The sequence below is a fragment of the Apiospora kogelbergensis genome (assembly GCF_038363985.1).
Source record: "Apiospora kogelbergensis strain CBS 113332 chromosome Unknown utg000007l_segment0_segment0, whole genome shotgun sequence".
NCBI lineage: Eukaryota > Fungi > Ascomycota > Sordariomycetes > Amphisphaeriales > Apiosporaceae > Apiospora > Apiospora kogelbergensis.
Genome location: NW_027117424.1, coordinates 296610 through 316521, shown reverse-complemented (window position 1 = coordinate 316521; position 19912 = coordinate 296610). Strand labels below are relative to the sequence as shown.

At 51.8% G+C, this 19912-nt stretch overlaps 9 protein-coding genes across 9 annotated transcripts; 4 read left to right on the top strand and 5 right to left on the bottom strand.

The window, feature by feature from the left end:
- Positions 1–338: 338 nt before the first annotated feature.
- On the bottom strand, positions 339–590 carry PG998_010446 (uncharacterized protein; the record flags this gene model as incomplete). Its single annotated transcript, XM_066877262.1, has 1 exon — positions 339–590. The coding sequence occupies one exon, from the start codon at positions 588–590 to the stop codon at positions 339–341; it is 252 nt and encodes an 83-aa protein (XP_066726316.1).
- Positions 591–3085: 2495 nt separating this feature from the next.
- On the top strand, positions 3086–3722 carry PG998_010445 (uncharacterized protein; the record flags this gene model as incomplete). Its single annotated transcript, XM_066877261.1, has 3 exons — positions 3086–3296; positions 3348–3495; positions 3563–3722. The coding sequence occupies 3 exons, from the start codon at positions 3086–3088 to the stop codon at positions 3720–3722; spliced, it is 519 nt and encodes a 172-aa protein (XP_066726315.1).
- Positions 3723–3912: 190 nt separating this feature from the next.
- PG998_010444 (uncharacterized protein) lies at positions 3913–4898 on the bottom strand (the record flags this gene model as incomplete). Its single annotated transcript, XM_066877260.1, has 3 exons — positions 3913–4072; positions 4208–4685; positions 4844–4898. 3 exons carry the CDS (start codon positions 4896–4898, stop codon positions 3913–3915), a joined length of 693 nt encoding a protein of 230 aa, XP_066726314.1.
- A 737-nt stretch (positions 4899–5635) lies between these two features.
- Positions 5636–5941, bottom strand: PG998_010443 (uncharacterized protein; the record flags this gene model as incomplete). Its single annotated transcript, XM_066877259.1, has 1 exon — positions 5636–5941. One exon carries the CDS (start codon positions 5939–5941, stop codon positions 5636–5638), a length of 306 nt encoding a protein of 101 aa, XP_066726313.1.
- A 102-nt stretch (positions 5942–6043) lies between these two features.
- Positions 6044–11526, bottom strand: PG998_010442 (uncharacterized protein; the record flags this gene model as incomplete). The annotated part of the gene is made up of 9 exons (XM_066877258.1): positions 6044–6710; positions 6760–8282; positions 8333–10206; positions 10269–10386; positions 10444–10677; positions 10733–10798; positions 10854–10907; positions 10966–11197; positions 11300–11526. 9 exons carry the CDS (start codon positions 11524–11526, stop codon positions 6044–6046), a joined length of 4995 nt encoding a protein of 1664 aa, XP_066726312.1.
- A 404-nt stretch (positions 11527–11930) lies between these two features.
- On the top strand, positions 11931–12764 carry PG998_010441 (uncharacterized protein; the record flags this gene model as incomplete). Its single annotated transcript, XM_066877257.1, has 1 exon — positions 11931–12764. The coding sequence occupies one exon, from the start codon at positions 11931–11933 to the stop codon at positions 12762–12764; it is 834 nt and encodes a 277-aa protein (XP_066726311.1).
- A 462-nt stretch (positions 12765–13226) lies between these two features.
- Positions 13227–16516, top strand: PG998_010440 (uncharacterized protein; the record flags this gene model as incomplete). Its single annotated transcript, XM_066877256.1, is given in 6 exon segments — positions 13227–14541; positions 14600–15135; positions 15199–15410; positions 15430–15739; positions 15832–16101; positions 16133–16516. The coding sequence occupies 6 exon segments, from the start codon at positions 13227–13229 to the stop codon at positions 16514–16516; spliced, it is 3027 nt and encodes a 1008-aa protein (XP_066726310.1).
- Positions 16517–17178: 662 nt separating this feature from the next.
- On the top strand, positions 17179–17701 carry PG998_010439 (uncharacterized protein; the record flags this gene model as incomplete). Its single annotated transcript, XM_066877255.1, has 2 exons — positions 17179–17315; positions 17362–17701. Coding segments are annotated over 2 exons (477 nt in total), but the record flags the coding sequence as incomplete, so codon positions are not given.
- A 1439-nt stretch (positions 17702–19140) lies between these two features.
- PG998_010438 (uncharacterized protein) lies at positions 19141–19638 on the bottom strand (the record flags this gene model as incomplete). Its single annotated transcript, XM_066877254.1, has 1 exon — positions 19141–19638. The coding sequence occupies one exon, from the start codon at positions 19636–19638 to the stop codon at positions 19141–19143; it is 498 nt and encodes a 165-aa protein (XP_066726308.1).
- Between the last annotated feature and the right edge of the window lie 274 nt (positions 19639–19912).

Below are 19912 nucleotides of genomic sequence, written 5' to 3'. Positions count from 1 at the left end.
CAATTCCTGATGCATCCTACCTAGTAGGATATTTCGACCGTTCTTTTGCTTTTTTCCTCGAACCTTATACTTCCTGTATTCAATAGTATATATTTATAGCCAGCATCATTCTTTTCCTATTTGGTTTAATGTCAAGGTGTGAGCCCAACAGAAACGTAGCCAGCATCATATGTGCCCATGTCTACTTATTCTATTTTCCCACAGCTTACGCTTTTATCTTATCTATGTATTCTCTCTTTTGCTCGATATCTTAGATTGGTCAGTTCTCATATCCATCTACAGGTTTCTCCGGAAGAACTGAAGTATAGTGTACACTAGGTTCGAAACCATTATCTCGTTCAGAAGCACGCCGTCATGCGCTTCAGTGCCCTCACACCCTTGTGACTGCCTTCCCCACTCGACGAAGCCGGCTTTCGTTTGCTCCTGCAGTCGCGGCAAGGGATGGCGACGTGGAGCGTGCGATGCGCCGGGGCCGGCATGGTGCCGATGCAGTTGAGGCCGTAGGCGATGGCGCCGCCGCATCGCTCCAAGTTGCTGCTGGCGGTCTCGCGGCAGCCGCAACTCCAAACCGTCTCGGGGTGATAGCACATGTCTGCTTCTCTTCTGTCACTGGAGGGTTGAGCTTATAGTAAAATATGCGACTTTCTGGAGAGGAGCAGAAAGCCCAGGCGTAGAAAGGAGAACGGAAGAACGTTGCTCAAGAGAAGGGAGTAAGAAAGGAAGACAGATAAGAGAAATGAAGAGGCGACACTATAGTCTCTCTCTCTTGCACACAATGGTGAATAGAAGATGCGAAACAGAGAAGATATCACCACTAATTACACGGCCGAGCCCCCTAATCTATATGAGGCCGCCCACCTGGTTTCTATTGTTCACTGAAAGAATTTGTTCCTGGAACGAGAAAAACCAAGTTCTTTATCTAAAAGGCCAGGATCGCGTGGTTTCTATTCTTTGCCAGGCACAAAGACTCGGCCCTTGCTTGCTGATAATGTGTATTGTCTTCGGGTGTTGTATTCTTAGCTACTAATTTACCCCTGGGTCTATGCACATTGATGCAGATCGAATGCATGGAAGAAATGGACATTTTCTAGCACCCAGGGAGGAAGCAAACAAAAAGGTGTTCTATTTACACCCATGACACTGTTTCAAGGAGCCCGCAACCGCTGCATTGTCGCGACCCCCTTCAGGAGTGGCGCGCGCTAATCTGATGATTGCTTGGGAAGCCGCTGCGAATCATCCGGTGTGAACTCGAACGCTTGCTACCAACTGGCAGTGTTCCATTCTCTCAGTCTACTCGGTCTTCTCATGACTTGAATGTACTCTGGACCCGCCGCGACTGGCCTACCTCGTCTTTTGCTCGATCTTTTCTCTATCGCGGAGCCCCAACCGCCAGTCATACTAGGAAACACGCACGGCGAGAAGCTTTCTTTTATGATGCAGAGTTCGCTGCGCACATTACATACCCTCTCTCAGCTCTCCTGGGTTCCCAAGCCCACGTGCCTTAATGAAAGTCAGTCTCTGGACTTGCTACACACATCAGCGTCGCTTGCATATTCTTGCGGCTTGAGATACCATGGACGTCGCTCACCCTTATATGGTATCGTTATTTCGAGGGAGGTGGGCGGAATTTGCTCGAATTTGGAACCTTGGGACGTGCAGCCAGAACACAAGCCATGAATCACTTCTCATTTGGTGCCCTGAAGCCGGATTCTTAGTCCTTCGGGATATAGTATTTGCGCTGCAGGGCATTGCCAATGACAAAGCGGCCGAGGCAGCTAGGCCGGTCGACTATCTTTCATCTTGGCCCGTCAGCTATTCAACCGCCCGACATATATCCAAAAGGCATCCCAAGATGATTGGCCATGGTACAGCAGAAGGAGCAAAGACCAGACAAATCCAAGGACAGTGCAGTCACGACACTATAAGCGAAAACGATGTTCCAGGAACCCACTGTGACGGGTTGGAGTGCGATGCTTGGTGGTGTTGTTTGGATATGGTGCTTCACGTCTCGAGACCACCAAAGAAATACTCGTGCTCTACGTCGCCACAGTCAGCTGGGTTACCTGGCTAGGCAACTATTCGCGACTCATGACAATTGCCAAGGAACATGGAACGTTTGATAACGACCAACGTTTGGAAAGGCTGGGAGCCAAGTCTGTCTTCTGTCTAGTCATTGACCAGTTTCTTAGTGCTCTCGCTGAGATGCATATTGTTGTTGATTCCATGGACAGAAGATGCTTGTGTAATCCTGAGATTGGTGTTGCTGATGGCGATACGTCGCACTAAGGTTGCAAGGTTTCCACTAAACCGAAATGCATCGGTCAAGGGAGCCCAAGGGCTTGGTAACCTCCGGAAGCCTCTTTTGCCACTTTTCTCTTCGAGGACAAGTATGGAAATGTAAAAAATGTCGCCGGGACCTGCTAAAGGTAATATTTGGCGAAATCCTTTGTGTCTCACGTTGGCGCTCGATGACGGCTTATGTCTCTAGTACATATAGCGTTGTGCTTTTATACGGTGGGCCTGGATCACAGCGCAGCTTGGCGTGCATGGTGCTCCGTGTCCGTGTGTGCTGGGAAACGAGGCGAGCTGCTGCTGGGCGAGTCATTCGCCAAACAGTGCAAGCTGCTGACTGGAGTCCAGTCACTGGACAAGCTGACTGGACAAGCTGACCACAGCCCGTGGCACGTGGGAAAATGCCAGGAACCGACTCGGCGTGGCCAACGCGCGTCATTTGATCACGGCCACGGTCATGCATGCAGCTGACAGACGCATCCGACCGACCATTTCGCATCCTCTTCAGCAGCGAGAAGATCCGGGGCGATCTGCCCAGTGCGCCGCCGCTTGCTTCTTTCTTCTCTTACTTCGTGCTTACCGTGGTTTGCTGATAGTTTGTTTTGGCCAAGACACGGAATCTCACTATCGATTGTCGTCTCAAGTCCCGTCCGATCTTTAATCTAACCTCTTCTCCCCTTTCCCTGGCCCCATTCATTCCTTCCATTCCACTTAGACCCGGCCTTCCGTCTGTTTTCTGCATGCCTTCTTTCCTTCCTTATCATTCAACAACCAACCACTTGCCTAACCTAGCATGCGGCTCTTCCTTATCGCTATCTTGTTAGCAGCAACCCTTGCCGCTGCCAGAAAGCCGACCGTCTACTTCATCCGCCACGGGGAGAAGCCTAAGAAGGGCGACGGCCTTAGCGCCGATGGCGTGAAACGCGCACAGTGCCTGCGCGGCGTCTTCGGCACCGCATCCGACTACAACATCACCCATGTCATGGCCCAGCGACCCAAGAAGAGTAAGTGGTGCATTTGCTAAATCGACATGCCCGGCTAACCATCAACCATAGATGGGAAACAGAAGAGACCCTATGATACCGTGTTTCCTCTGGCCAAAGACATGGGACTCCACGTCGACACGTCCTGCCGTCGCGACGACATTGACTGCGTGGTGGATGTCATCGAGAACTATTCGGGCCATGGAAACATTCTCATCTGGTACGTCTTCATCAAGTGTATAATGGAGCTCGTCGTGGGGAAAACTGACCGTGTCGCACCACAACAGCTGGGAGCACAAGCGCCTCAGGGATGTCGCCAAGGCCTTGGGCGCCAAAAGGGTCCAGAAATACCCCAAGAAGGCCTTCGACCTGATCTATACACTTCCCCCCAAATACAAGGAGATCACGGAAATCACCTCGGAGAACTGTCGCGGCTTAGACAAGTGATTGTCCCCTAGACAACGGACATGTGTGGCGTTATAGCGATATTTGATTTCCTTCCTGGTCAACCCTACATACCCCTAATAAACAGACCACCCCTAGAAAGTTAGACAAAAAACACCACCACCACATCGGTATTCATTGCCGACCCATCATTCTCCTTGATTGCATTCACTTTGCCAAGACACGAACACATCTAACACTTAACTACGGCTGGCCCGGGAGCGGTGTAACTCGTGGGCACAGGGTAGTAGATGTTGATCATGATGCCCGGGTCCGTCGCCTTGTATGCGCCCGGGATGGACACCCCACTGAATGTCTTGGTCCCGCTCCCGGTGACGGTGAGCTGGCCGCAACTGCAACGAACCAGTTAGTCAGCATATCGACAGCATTGGCAAGAGGTCGAAGAGGCGGGGGTAAGCTGCGAGGAAGTACAAAGAAGAAGAAAACTAGAGAACGAAGTCAAGATATAGAGAAGAGGAAAGACGCACGCGATGTAGAACTGCGCACCCCCGGCGCTGCCGGCCGAGTGCAGAGCAATGTGCTCGATGCGGATGAGGTAGTCGCCAGGCGCCAGGCACTGCGGGATCTGAACGGTGACGTCGCGCAGGCCCTGGCTGGGCCACGTGAGCCCCGCGGGGGAGATGTTGGGCCCCTGGGAGAAGATCTTGAACCAGACGGCGCCCGACCCGTCGAAGGAGGCGGCCGTCTGGCCGGCGGGCACCTTGGCCATGTAGAACTGCAGGGTGCCCGGGTGCGAGATGCTGGCGTCGGCGACGAAGCCGACCGTAGCGCCCGCTGCGACGCTCATCGTCTGCGCGCCCTCGCTGCCGGCGGCCAGCTGGTAGCACCGCAGCTGCGTCGAGGACACGTCCGTCACGGGGCCGTTGGACTGGTAGTTGGTCGTCTTGCGCACGTACTGCCAGTCCTGCGTCGTCGCGCCGTTGGCGATGAGGCGGGGGAACTTGTCTGTCGGGGGTTGTTTGCGCGTGGTTAGTGGAACTTCCGTGTATTACACATCCAGCATGCGAAGAGTCAAGTGGAGTTGACGGAAGCCAATGTAAGAATTACCGCCATTATATAACCGCAGCTGTGTCTAAGCGGATGACGTCTTTTGGGTTGCTTACAGTGCCCATGCACTGCCGAAGCAAGTGCAAGTAGTACGACGGCGACGACCTTCATGATGTTGAACAAGCAAGGCGCTTTCGCAGCTTCGGAGGGTAGAACAAGTGATCACTTTGTTAGTTCCAAGCTAGGATCAGTGACTCAGATTGAACTCGCCGTTCCCCTACTATCTTCAAGGGGAAACCACGGGACGGGCACACAAAGGTCTAAATATACTTTCGTCTTCAACCCTAGGGGTTGGACCTCTAGGAAGTAATATCAAAATTCCATAGTCTACCTAGTACCCAGTGTGCATTGTCATCAATCGGCTTCTGATACTCTATTGCTTTCTACGAATGACAGCTTCTCCGGCTAAACAGAACCCGGGTAATCAACCTCCGCTCGACGACAAGGTAAAGATTTAGGTTCAGTGGCCACTCAGATGCCGAGTCTTTGATTGCCGTCATATCAGTATGTCCCAAAATATCAGCAAGCTGCCCCGTGGGGAAGACAGCTCCCCACTTGCAATACCACCTGCCGCCCTTGGAAGCACGTCCAGCTAGGTGGTTGATGCAGACTACTGTTGATATAAAGTGAGTCATGAGGAACTGCCGTAGAGTTCAAAGAATAGCCCGTTCGGGATGTGAATGACAGTCAGAATTGAAACAGGAGCCGTTCAACTGGTTCTAGCATAGAGATCTTTGACTATGTGACGCCAGAAGCCATAAATGGTCAAATTATCTTACTAATTACACGTGCTTCTCTGTACACCTCCACCTCAGACCAGCGTTCTCCCACCATATGAGCACAGTTGACTATTCGTTCTCCCCTTCGGGATTCTCGGCAGCGTCATCGGAGCTGGAGCTGGAGCTGGAACTGAAGGCGGATTCAGAATCGGACTCAATGTCGGTGTCCCCGGCGGCCGAGCCTTGCAATGGCGAAGCCGGTTCCTCTTCGCGAGGACGCTCGATATATTCGGGGCCGAGCTCTTTGAAGGGGTGACTAGGGTCGTGCAAGACGTTGCGCAGCTCGTAGCACTTGTAGCACAAGTCGAACTGGGTGTCACACTTCTCACACTGGTATCCGATGCCGGTCAAAGCCTGAGAAGTAATGGGGCTCATAGTCAGATTTGATTGTGATCACGAAGAGGAGGAAGAAAGAGGAAAGGGGGTTGCAGCAACTCACATATCGACAGTAGTCACAAAAGTGATCTTCATGCACCTTCAGACGGTGGGTTTTTGGCTCTTTTGGCTTTTCCCCCCAAAGTTTCCAGGTGGACCTTCTGTGGTAGGCCTCAAGAGTTCGACAACTTCCTGTGGTCGTTCGTGATAAAGCGCAACCCCGAGAGGTGTCCATGGCCTCCCGTGAAGGTCAGACACATGGTCCTTGCGGGCGCCCATGTCCAACAGTTCCTGGAGCAGCTCCAATTGAACATTTTCGGCAACGATATGGCTGATAGTTCCCGCCCCGCACCCACGTGCCGCCCAGCACAATGGCGTCCAACCATGTCGGTCTCCCTGGTTGATAGTCCCTGCGCCGACTTTGGTCATTATAAGCTTTAGACATGCCACACTGCCACCTTGCGCCGCCCAGTGTAGCGCCGTGCGACCTGCTATGTCGGGCAATGTTGGGTCTTCACCATGGTCCAGAAGGATGTTGACAAGCTCCAACTCTCCACGCACGGCCGCACTGTGTAGTGGAAGCCGACCCATTGGGTCCAACACGCCAGCCTTCACTCCTTTGGATAGCGCCAGCTTTAGCATGTCCACGGTTCCGTAATAAGCAGTGACGCTGACCGCGTCGCCGTAAAGGCCGCCGAGATCTTTTAGGTCTGCACCACTCTCTAGGAGAAGGTCGACAATAGCAATATTGTCGTCATTCTCGAGGTCGCTTTCAAAAGGGGAAAAGTTGTTGAAGAAGGCAGATACAAAAGGGGGACCGGGCAAGACCCGGCGCATCGAGGTTGACATCAGCACCGTTCTTGATCAAGTATCTGGCGATGTCGACAAGGCCACGCATGCATGCGATGTGCAGCGGTCCACCCCAGCGCTGACTCAGCTGATTTAAGTCCGGCTTCGTCGTCAAGAGGAAGTTGGCAACAGCCTCATTTTTCACGGAAAGCGCCGCCATCAGAGGAGTCCAGCCGGTGCTGTCGGTTTTGTTCACGTCAGCTCCTGCACGTACCAGCATCATGATGTTGTCCAGAGGTGTGTCCGACGCAATTTGGTGGAGTGGTGTTTGGCCTTCGTAGCCTAGGGCATTCACGTCTGGTCGATATTCGAGCAGGGTAGGAAGGCCAGGCCAATCGAGTGCCCTGTGAAGTGCTTGGAGACCGATGCCCCATTCTTGATCCACATCGGCTCCTTTGTCGCAGAGGAGTCTGATGGCATCCGTGTTGCCCTTGTAAACCGCCCTCTCCAAGGGAAGCCAATTCTGGATGAAGTTTTCCCCTTCGGACAAGCTCATCACAGCACCGGCCTCTATCAATAACCGCATAACCTCCAAGTTGCTGTTATCTATGGCGTCCAAAAGTGGTGTCGTACAGTCCTTACAATGGAAGTTAGGATTTGCCCCCTTCTCTAGCAGAATGCGTGTTACTTCTTCATTGTTTGAAGCCAAGATCAGAGGCGTATCTCCATGCTCATTGAAGCAGTCAAGCTCGATATTACTCTCGTTCAGTAGACGACGGAGCACTGTGGACGCGGATGCTAAAATTGCTCGATGGAGTGGTCTGTATCCGTTCCCGTTGGTGCGGTTGACGTCTGCTCCGTGTTTAAGCAGCAAATCCACGATTGCGACGTTATTGGAATCATCTGATAAACAAGCCAGACTCAAAGATGACCAATCGTCAAACTCTCTCCTGTGAATATCGGCCCCTTTTTCGACGAATAGCTGGACAACTTCAAATCGTTGATCAATAAGAGGCTTGTTGAGGAGAGCCAGACCTAGCGGGCTGCGATACGTGTTCTGTGGGTGATTCAAATCGGCTCCCCTCTCGATGAGAAGCTTGCACATGTCAAGCGACCCGACGGATATCGCGTAGGTAATCGCAGTTCCTGCTAGCCCAACTGCGTTTGGATCGGCCCCAGCATTGAGTAGGGATCGAGCGCAGTCAAGGTGGTTATCATTTAGTGCCACCAGCAAGGGGCGCCAGCCGGGCGAAGCTGGATCTTCCAGGTCCTTCATGTCGAGGTCGGCTCCGAGGGCTATTAATGTGTCAACAGCCTTGTAGTTTCCAAACGTACAAGCCAGGTAAATCGGCGTAAGTCCATTGTCTGTCCTGCTATTTATATCAGGCCTTTCGCTTTCCGCGGCCTCCCGGTAGAGGGCGTCAATGTTTGCTGTCTGGCCAATTATGGCTGCGAAGTGTAACGGTTCGTACCCATTACTGTTTCTCTCTTTGTCGTCCACGCCAAGTTTTCGTAGTTGTCGAATCGCGTCAACCTGGCTATTTCGAATTGCCTGACGAACCGGTGCGACTTTATTCACACTGGTAGGCCCCCTGCGCCGACCAGGGCCTCGATGGCGCCGTTAAGTCCTAGATGAACTGCTCTAGACACCTGTGAGCCCCCTTTATGCCAAGGGAAATCGGGAATCTTGGTTTTGATGTAATCAATCAGATGGAGCCAGGCAGACTCATTACCATAGGCACCTGCCGCCACCAGTGCCTCCTGGAGTGCTTCGATGGAATGATTCGTAATATCCAGGAGCTTGATGGCAAGACTCGAGTAGCCATAGAGAAATGATTCGACCATGACATTGGACTTCTCCTCGCTCGTTCCAGTGATTAGGTCAACCTCGTTTATTAATCCCAATCCGACAAGGTGAGGATACATCGTCGTATATGGATGACGGCTTCTCGTAAAGGGATTTTCCAGAATCCAGAATGCCGTTAGCCAAGGTTTAATACTATCTGACTTAATGAAAGAGCCCAGAAAGTCTCCAATGATAATAGACTGGCCATTTGCAGCTCGCGAGAGATGGAGAGGCCAGAACTCAATGGCATAACCACACAGGTTGGTGTGATCATCCATTGTCATCATTTGCGTACCACGGTAATGTGAAACATGGCTGAGACGCAGCATGCTCTCTCTGGTTGTGTTTTCGCGCAGATAGCCGACACAGGCCTTAAATATGGATTCGTGAGAAGTTGCTTCAAACTTAGATAGAGTCGCACCAAACTCTGTGTCGTCGAAAGTATCCTCGATGAGCATATCCCGTATTTCATGCCGGTCTATGGCCAACTTGTTGTGCTTCTTTGCCACGATGCCTGCAAGCGATTTGAGGGCGTCTTCGACCCAGACAGAGGCAGGTTTGTTCACCGGCATGTGGTCTATCAAACCAAGCTTCCTGCTGGATAGAGCCATCTCTTCTGTTTCCGAGATGGTAGGTGGCCGTACACTATGGAGGACCCAGGCCAATAAGAAGAAGGCCGAGGGATTTTGATCTTGTAAATTATACAAGATCGTCTGGATGGCGCCTTTCAGGGATAAATCTTGGACGGGGCCGAATGTGCCATGAATCGTTTCAGATGTTGGCCAGGCCTCTCTTGAGGCCATATGATCGAGTATCAGGCAGCGAATGCCCGTATCTAGAGCTGCGATATTACGCATCTCTTCGTCGACAGCACCTCCATAAGCTCTCAAATCTGTTCTGTAGACCATGAGGGACCGTTTGGAATAGCTTCGGAATGCTGCATCATCGGTGGGCGGTGCCGCCTGCGCCAAGTCTATAGAAGGCCAGTTGGCTGATGAAATTTCTTCGGTTAGCACACCGGCCTTGAGGCTAGTCACCAACAGCCTGAATGGAGTTTCTTGCGACGTGGACTTGTAGCGGAAGTGGTTTAGGAACTGTTTCCGGGAGATGGGTTCGCACTCGTCAAAATGATTCAAGATGCACGATATGCCTTTTATCTCATGACTCCTTCGGCAACTGTCCAGCCAGGTGATCAAATCGTCAAAGCCCCAGCTCCGCTGGAGACAATATAGCTTGAACTGCTGCGTGTGTAAGTTCTTGTCCGAGGGGAAATGGCCTGCTATTTGTGCGATGAAGGTTGCTAGCATGTTCCGAATACCATTCCGCCTGATATCACGGCGATCAAAGGTAAAATACAACACGACCTGCTTGTCCTTTTTCTGAGAAAACTGGTCTAGATCGTCAAGAATATATGAGCAAGTCGCTTGAACATTCACCTCGCCATGTAAGTACAATAGCTGCGGTTTTCGCTGGTTGCGCCAAGCCTTGTACTCTTGGTTGTTGCTGATCCATGAAGACTGGTTCGTTAGGTCAAGTCCGGTGGCGAGGGGCTCGAGTGGCGAGGCAGCAGAAAGCAAAGATCGATAACTCGCGATGTCTTCGGCTTTTAACTCAAGTCCTGATGTAATTTCTGTGCTTTTTAGTATTTACACATAGACAGTGAATAGTTGTTTAACGCTTGCTGCAACATACCATGACGCACGAGATTCAAAATCTCTCCCACCCTCTGAGAATTCGTTCCGTCTGTCCCGTTGTCTCCGATTCGGAACTCAAAGGGAAGCCCCATTGTGCCGGCGTAATGATCAAAAGCCTAACATATGTCAGTCTCGGAATACGTAAGGTCACTTCAACAGATGACCAAACCCACAATATCGATCGGAGAGCCTGAACCGGACGGTTCTGCATGGACATTCAAGACATAGGACTGATAGTGATGCTTGGTCTCGAGGAAGAGGTCGTGGACTTGTAATGCCGTATCCGCCAAGTACGACACAGAACCGGCAGCCGAGAACAAGCGTGCTTCTGGTCTGTAGATCAATCGGGATAGTCTTTCTTCCATGTCCAGACGACTCCTCGCGCGGTGTGGACATCCGTAGAACAGCTGCTTGAAGTCAGACGGTTGCCTAGGTTTTATGTGAAATTTGATCAACGCTTACCATGAGACGAGTGAAATCGAAGATTTCCCCGAAGGAGTGTGGATCTAGACCAGCGATGACCAAGGCCTGCAATACAGTGAGCCCTGATAGGGTATAAGAAGTTTACATGATGCTCACATACATATTTGACTATGATGCACCCAATGTCGTGGCCTACAAACATGATCGGCCGGTTCTAATCAGCAAGAGTCAGTTCTGGAGGCTATAACCTAATTCGACGGAGGCAATGTCACCTTGTCTGTCTTTCTGCGCTTGTCGGAAAGCTCGACTAGTAGCTGGCGCGCAGAATCCCGTATCCTATGCTGAGTAGCACTGCCGCACAGAAGCGTTGAGACGATGTAGCCGAACGACATGACGCGAGGATGATCGATGAATTCTTGGCTGTCAAGCCAACTGGAGTTGCCAGATCCCGGATTTTTCCACGGAGGCCTTCTAGCACCGTGGATTCCATGAACAACCACGATACTGGACAACAGTTAGCATGTTTGATACCTCAACTTAGCTCTGGGGATAACTTGCTCTAGAGATGGTACCATTTCTTCTGAGGATTCCGCCGATGTATCTGACCCCTCCCATAATGTCACTAGTCCTTCAACATCATATTCTGGTGGTTTGTCGCCTGAGAGATACTGGCGATACTCGTCGACCATTGAGGTCTCTTCGACAGCCTCGTCATGTAGTTGGCTGTCTTCAGTCCTTCCATTGGCTTCAGCGGTTTTCGCGCTGTCCTCGCCAGCTTCAGCCTGGACGGAGGAGCTCGCCTGGGCAGTTTCTGGCGGCGTCGAAATGTCCATGGCTCGTCGAGAATTCAGGGATACTCTTTGGCACGATCAGTAGTATCTGCGGGTGCAGTCGCATGCTTCAGCGAACTTTACCTTCCATGTTCAGGTGGAAGTCAGCCCCCAAAACAAATGGCCAAAGGATGAATAGCCTAAAGCAACCAGCAGCAGCGGGGCCTCCAAACCGCGTACACCCTTGGCATGCAGCAGAACTCTTGACGAAGAAAAGCTGTAACCCTAAGTCAGTTTCCATTGCACTGTGTACTTTCCCCAATATGTACCTTTTACAGTACTTGTAACTGGACGCGGCAATTGATTACTTGTCCATTTTTCCAAGTCTATATAATGAAGAGCAGGGAGCCTACTTTCTTGATTTCTCTTCATGTCCACATCTACTTGTACATCAATCGAACAAAGCCATGGATTCCGAGGGCCTCGACGACTATGGATTTGAAATTGGACTGATCGAAATGGGCGATGAGGGAAATAGCTTCCGCACGCAGAATGACCCCTCGGCACCCTTTCAGCGGCGCAACATCATCGAACGGAAAGGCATCATAGACATTCGATGCACCGCCAAAGATGTTGTCCACGGCTACATGGACGACAGCACCGAGCCCGCGACACTCCTCGTCTACGAGTTTCAGTTCGATCCGCGCGAGGCCGGAAGGCGCATCTCGTCCGTCGACATCGAGCTCTTCTATTCCTCTACCAATGGAAGGCAGCCGGAGGTTGTTGACATCGCTCCAAGGGGTCGAAACATCCTGGCCCAGACAGCTCAGACCGAAACCGTCAGCACCTCGACCAACCTCTCTGCCGGGGCAGATCTTGCCGGGGCACAGCTAGGTGGCGAACAGAAATGGGAAAAGGCTATCAATAGAGAGAGGACTGATGCGACCAGAATAATCGGATCGATTGACCTAAAGAATCGCACCTGGGGAGAGTCCAATACGGCGTCTTGGACACTCTTGGAGAATGACTCAGTAAAGACGGGTGTACCCGCGCATTTGCTGGTGGCCGTTCTATTGAGACGTCCCGAGGAGGACACGAAGTTCCAGTGTACATGTACAATCCGCTCCTCAGTGGATTTGGTGAGCAGAATCGCTCGCCTGTTTGGCTCTAAACCAAAAGACGACCCGATCCTCTACGATCCTACCCTACCTTCGACCAACATTCTACATCCCTATGACCTGAACAATCTTGGGCAAACCCAGTTACAACAACTGTCGGTGGCCGAGTTTGTGAATACTTAAACATGAAATCAAATCATTGGGATGGGAGGCGGGGGGGACAACCGCGAATAATTGAAGCTACCGAATACATATGCCCAAAGTCCCTTTCGCAAGGCTCTAGAAGATTCGAGGGCCGGATTTCCGTGCTGACATGCATTGGTGTTACGAAGGAGAGGGGTAATGTAATATATTTATTGCTTTTATTGATAGCCAGCCAATTGGAAGGTCGCTTTCTTAAGCCACCCCTTAAGATACGAGACTTGGCGACCAGAGGGTGCATGACAAAGAGCCCGAAGATCACGGCAGTGAACAGGCAGTCGCCACCATGTCGCGTCAGCATTCGGATTCTGCAAAGGGTTGCAAGAGGTAGGCAGGTAGGCTCTATCGAATAACCGTAGAGCCTGAGCTTTCTCGAGACGCCCAAAGACAATTTATGCCTTGCCTACTGCGCTTGCTTGCAATATATCGCCATTCAGCATCGCAATGGGCCTTGTTGTTCGCGGCGATAAGAGTTCCGGCTCGGAGGAAGCAGAACACTCTGATTCGCCGGGTGACTTCCTCGAGTATCCTCAACAGAAAGATGAAGAGTCTGAGAGTGAAAGCGAGTCGGACACGGACGATGAAGAAGAAAACGAGAAACCGCCATCAGACAGACGATCCAGGGATAGGCTTGACGAGATGGTGAATGAACTCAAAAGAAATGGTCCTGAAAAAGTCATTATTCTGGGGGTGGACCTCAGCAGAGATTCCGGCGTCAAGGAATTCATCGACAAGAACCATGAGTACATCATCCGAAGTCCTGGCCGCAGTAATCAGAACTTGCTGCACCTCATTGCCGAAGGGCATGGATTACCACACGTCAAGAAAATGAAGAAACTTCTATTGGCCCTTGTGCAGCTAGACGCAAACCTCCTCAAGGGCCAAGATGAGAATGGGAAAACCCCTATCCACAGTGCCATTTTAAACCGGAATCGAAAGTTGGTCAAACTTATGTGCGACAGTCACAACAACATCAATAGCATTCTCAGGCTTCAAACCCTTCAGAGAGCCAACTGCCTCCATCTGGCTTTTAAGGGGAAGCGCTCATCCCACGACGACAGCTTGCTGGCATTGTTGATTGATAAAAGCGAAGAAGACACGCTAAGTGCGACTGATGAGGATGGCCTAACGCCCCTCCACATCGCCGTGGCGCATGATCTCTGCGACGATGGGCAACTGCTCATTATACGGCAGCTCCTGGATAAGTGTGATAAGGCCGCCAGTTTAAAAGGGGGTCCAGATCTCCTATCGCCCTATCAACATCATGTGTGCACCTGTCAAAAGGCCGAGCGCGCGGAAGGAAGGCGTTTGGAAAGCCTCATGGCAATGCCGCCTCCTCAGAGAATCGACGAGGTGGGCCCAAGAAGAAAACCCTCAATGAAGCCCTTCGGAAGGGAAGATAGGAAGAACAGCTTGCCGGTAGACAGAACCCAGGACAGTTTAGAGGGGGCCAGAAACCGTGTCAACCACAAACCTGTGCAAGCCAGTGTAGCCGCCGAGTCTCCTGGTAAGAACGGCGCTATCCGAAAGTACGACCGCGGTATGGGCAGTATGACGCTGGGCACCAGCAGCAGCAACGTCGTGCACGCAACGCCCAGTGATAGCGGCAGGAACAGACCGACGCCCTCAAGGACCGGGAAGGCTAAGTTACAGCCAACGAAGAAAAGCGTGTCCGCAGTAGGGCAATGTCTCAAGGAATACTACTTGCGAACACGTGACTATGATGATGCGGTCAACGTTTTGTACGGCGCCCAGCATGGTAAGACAACTGAATATCGTCTTTCTCGCTCTCGTTATGTAGACTAATAAATATGCAGACAAGCAAATCAATTTTGATCTCACCAGCCTGGAAATGGATTTCAGCACGCTATCAGAGGGCCAGATCAAACAAGGACTGCAACACCAAGAGTTCGAAAATGTGCTACAATACGTCGCGATACCACAGCTCAGGGTAGAGAAGGATGCAGACCTCCCAAGAAGTGAGCCAGGACAACGTCCCACTAAGCCCAGCAGTTCGATCGGTTCAGGCCGAACAGATCTGCAGATCATCTTCAACTGGCTGAAGGATGAGAAGAAGGTAAAGAAGGTATTCCGAGTAATCGTCGATGATCTCGAGGAGCCTTCTCATCAGGATGAGGCCGTCGAGTCCTGCTTGAAGGACATACAAGGCGTAGAGACCTGGGATTGGAAAAAGTTCGATCTGTCTCCGGACATCATCCTGAATGCGGCGCGCCATGCCAAGGTCGTTAATCTCTACTGGAGCGGTCGAAATATCGCTTTACGTGCATGGAGTGAAGAAAGGGGCCTTCACCAGCTGGAGCACCTCGAAAAAGTCTATCTTCACTACCAACAAGTGAGTGACCATCGTTTCAGCACTGCGTTAGCCGATCAAAGCTTACAATTATCATCTTGACAGGGTCTGGAATCGCAAGATCGGATGAAAGAGTATATCGGCGAGTTTAAGCGTACTATGGAAGCGTACACCCGCAAGGACGGCGCAGGAAACGATACTCGCATTACTGTCATACCGTATCAGCTAAAGACAAATGAAAGAAACGGGCCCAACAACAAGACCAGCATGTTCAAGGACAGATACGAGCCCGAAAAATGGATCAAGACAATGGAGAGGTTTGCAGAATTCCTCCAGACGGCAGAAAGGGATGGAAAGGACAGAATCAACATACACGGCTCGCGAGCCGATCAAGGTCGCCGTAATCGATGACGGCGTAAACACATTCGACCCAAGGATACATGTCGGAGGGGGCCGGAGTTTCTGTCGCAGGGACAAGAGCCAAAATTTGGTTCACTCTTATTACGTCTCTAGCCAAGGGCACGGTACCGCCATGGCAGTGTGTATTAGCCAGATCTGCCCCAGCGTCGAGCTGTACATCTTGCGACTCGATGAATACTCGAGTGAGCCCGGCAATAGCTTCTTCACTGCAGAAAGCGCGGAAAAGGTACGAGTCGTCCTCCCTTTACCATCCATACACATGCATAATTGGGAACATTCTCAGCACGGCGGACGCGTGACACTAACAGTCTGAACTAGGCGGTCAGGGCGGCTATAGAGCAAAAGGTGGACATCATTTCTATGTCGTGGACCATCGAGGAAACAGAGGACAACAAGCATCACGTAGCGGCACTGGACAAGGCCATCTCCGAAGCGGCCGGGAAAAGTATACTGATGTTCTGCGCCGCCACGGACGGCGGCGCGCAGACGGACGTCTCCTACCCGGCGATGGCGAGCACCAAGCACATCTTCAAGATCGGCGGGGCCGAGCCGTCGGGAAACCCCGACAAATGGCTCGGCGAAACGAACGTGAACTTCAATCCTGCCGGGTACATACCAGGAGCGGCACGGCGGCGGCGGCGGCGAACCCAGCAGTACCGTCATGTACCGGCCAAGGACGGGCTCCTCGGTAGCCACCGCCCGGGCGTCGGGACTCGCGGCCGTCATCTTACACTGTGCCAAGGGCTCGGCCATGCGGGCACGTGCCACCACCGCTACCACATCTATTACTACTGCTGCCTCTACTACGGTCTATGACGAACTGAGGAACCACGATCGGATGAACGAGGTCTTTCTGCGGATCGGAACGACCTTGGGAAAGTATATCCTGGTCTGGGACAAGTTCGATCAGCCGGTCAAGGACGCTGAGAGCAACAACACGCCGCGAGATGAGTGGACTGCTTACTTGGACGACCTGGTGCGCCGGTTGACGTGGAGGGGTTAGTCGAGGGCTGTGTGTAGTCAGCAAATGTGATGGCCGGGGGAACTAATGATGAGGATATGACGCCTTGGTAATATATGAAGGAGCGCGAACTTGTCACGGACCCGGGGACCTCTGTTCGCAGTGACCTGTGGCTTCCTGCAGTAACGTGCGTGAGAGTTTATTCCCTGTTTCTCACGCTCTGACCAAGACAAGCGGCCCTGTTGTTTAATCACGACGTGGCTTCAAATGGTTGTTCACAGGAGGTTGGCCAAATTCTGCATCCTTGGTCGAAACATTGATTGGCGGATCCAGTGATAGACAAAGTGCAATGCTTTTTGATGATTAATGTATATTTACGAAGTGCAATGCTTCTCTGATGTTCTGCCAGGACATAGTGGCAGGGATGATAGCTCGGAGGTCCGACGCGCTTTTGCCCCGTGGGTGGTGCGTTTTCTTTCCTTAATTAGTAAGACGGAAAACTGCAGGGTCCGTCATGAACTAACGTGAGCCAAAAGGCAAGGAGAATGGGTCCCACTAATAGGCCTTAGATATGTAAGCAGCCACGCTTGAATCGATCGGAATTGCGCAAAGAGGGGCTATTGTATAAATAGTAGATACAAGCCTGCGTATAACAGGGTGAAAAGGGTTAACCATCCTGTTCCATTTTACTCAACCCAACTAGTCCTACGCCGCTGCTTAGAAGCTGCCAAACTGCAACCATGGCATCCGACTCCCCCATTCCCGTCTTGCTTTGTGGCAAGATCCCAGGGCATATCAAAGCGACGACGGAAATCATGAAGCCCGAGTTTGAAGGCAAGTAGTCATTGGATTCTGCATTGTGGCTATGCTAACACGACCTTGCCCAGTCATCGAGATCTGTTCCAGCACCGAAGCGGCCCACACCGCCGTATCCCGCATGCTCTCCCCATCCGCGGCGACGACCGGCGCGCCGAAGCCGCGCGTCGTCTTGATGGGCGGCGGGTTCACCCACGAGGACTTCCTGTCCGTCCACGACGCCGTCGAGGGCGCCAAGTCGGTCCCCTGGGTCCGGCCCGCCATGATGAAGCCCGGGGCCGAGGTCGCGGCGGTCGATGCGCAGGGGCCGCCCTCGGCCGAGGTGGTCGCGGGCCGGCTGCGGAAGACGTTGGAGGAGCACTTGGGGAGCTGCGCGAGGGGAAGGGGCAGGGGGAGATTTGGTGGATGTGATGGGGATAGTTGCAACGTTGACAGCAATGACAGAGAACAGCAGTAGCAATATTAGCAACAATTGGTATTTCCACTCGTTGAATTCCTATGGAGACGTCCATGCTATTTCCTTCTCTCCAGTTCCAAAACTTGGCGCATCCCACGCAAGCCTAATTATACCAGTAGTACATATGGTATGATCGTCTGTTTGGGGCCAGCCGTCGAACCAGATCCGGATTCCCTTCTCCGTTGGGTGATAGGAGTGCTTGTAGACGTTTGCCCAGTACAGTTTCGTCGAAATGGCGCCAGTCATTCGGACAATGCACAGGTCGTGTCACGTTATTCACCCCGCGAGTCCTGGACAATGCCTCTGGTGGGATTTTGTGCGTTAAGTAGCATCGAGAGGGCGCAAAGCTGGGTCTGAGTCCAGTGGGGCAAGTGAGTTCGAAGATGGGAGAAAAGCTGTGCATGATGTAGGCTTTGCAGATGTCCATGAACCGAATGTCGGACGGAAGCCCTTGCAAAAGCCAAAACCATGCGAACCTTCTTCTCTCGAAGATCCTTCTCACTTTCCCGTTCCATATCAAGTGGTCAACCCAAAAGATACGAAACATCATGATTATGACTCTGAAAATCAACGTACAAAACCAAGTGACCGCTATACCGAATGGCCCGGGACCGCATGCGCTCATGTGTGCTGTGTTTATGAGGATGGGGCTTTGGACGAAATTATCATACTGGGTGCTCAGATACACCACGCCCTCTGTCAGGGTGGGATTGATAGTTTCCATGACCCCTTTATCCAAAACATTGTCGATGGCGAACTCAACAGGTGCGCCCCATTCTCTCCAGTATCCAGACGGGGCCCTTCTCCAGATGCTAATAAAATACTTATTAGAATATCTTCGGTAATAATCGAGATATTTCAACCTCGACCCGCGGATCAGGCCCGGGCTCCGTGGTTGTACAGGCCAGACGGGCAGCTTGACGTCGTAGAAGCGCAAGGCGGCGGAACGGGCCTCCCGATTGACCGAGAGCACGGGGCTGACGAGGTACTTGAAGGGCATGACGCGGTGGTGGGTTTCGTGAAACAGCACACCAGGCCGGCTGCTGGCTTCTTCCTGCAATGTGAGTTCCCATATGTCCTGGCGCAGCTCCGATGGCAGCCGAGGGAAGCATTCGAAAGCCTCCATGATGAGTTGATGGTTGTGAACTTGGTGAGCTGGACTGAAAAAAGGTAAGTGATGGTCGTCGAGAGATTTCGAAAAATAATATTCTCCCACCAGATGAAACTATCTTTTCTCTTTTCCTCTTATCATAGTTTACAAAACTAATGGATTGTGATAGTGACTTTCGGGTTTCCATGTTGTTGTATAACCTTAATGAATGTTATACATGACAATCATGGCTTAACATCCCTTACGTTAATTCTAGCCCTGGCACTTCAGATCTAGAGCTCTCTATCTGAAAAGCTTTGCCTTGCTGATCGCGTTGGTCGAGTTGCCCACGATGTTCCCCACGCCCTTGCCGACCGTTGCAAGAATGGGGTTCAAGTCGACGGAGCTCAAAACGTCATCCACCATGGCGGCCACATTGCCCAGGCGCACCTCCAACAGGACTTTGGCACGGACGTCGTCGATGGTCAGCTTCACCCTGTCGATGGAGACGTCGACGCCGGCGCTGAACTTGAGCAGCCCCAGTACTTTCGCGTCCAGGTTGACTTTGGCCGTGATGTCCTCGACCACGATGCTGATAAGGTCGACGGAGACGTGAGCATCTAGGTACACGTCGGGCGGTCCAAGTAGCGTCGCATTCGGGGTGTTTTCCGTCTCGTATACAGCAGATTGAGGGTCTCCGTGTTGGTCGATGCGGTAGCCGCTATAACCCTCGGAGGCTTGAACAGCCGTCCAAACAGGCACGAAAACTATGCTTAGACACCTAAGAAATGGCAACCTCATTCTGGCAGCGTGTGGAGAGAGTTGAGTTTGAGTGGGTGTTGCCAATGTTCAATGTGTAGGGGGTTTGGCGTTTATGAAATGGGTCGCTTAGAAATGTTACTTTATCAGCATGGGAGTCTGTGTCAATGCTAGGACAGGGGCGATTTAATATCGGAAGCTATGGTCGACTTATGGGGATGGTTCTCACATTGAAGTCCAGGGCTCTCCTAGCATAGTATCTCCTGTTAGCACTGTCATAATTACAGAATGAAACGTATAGCCTTTTAGGTTATGT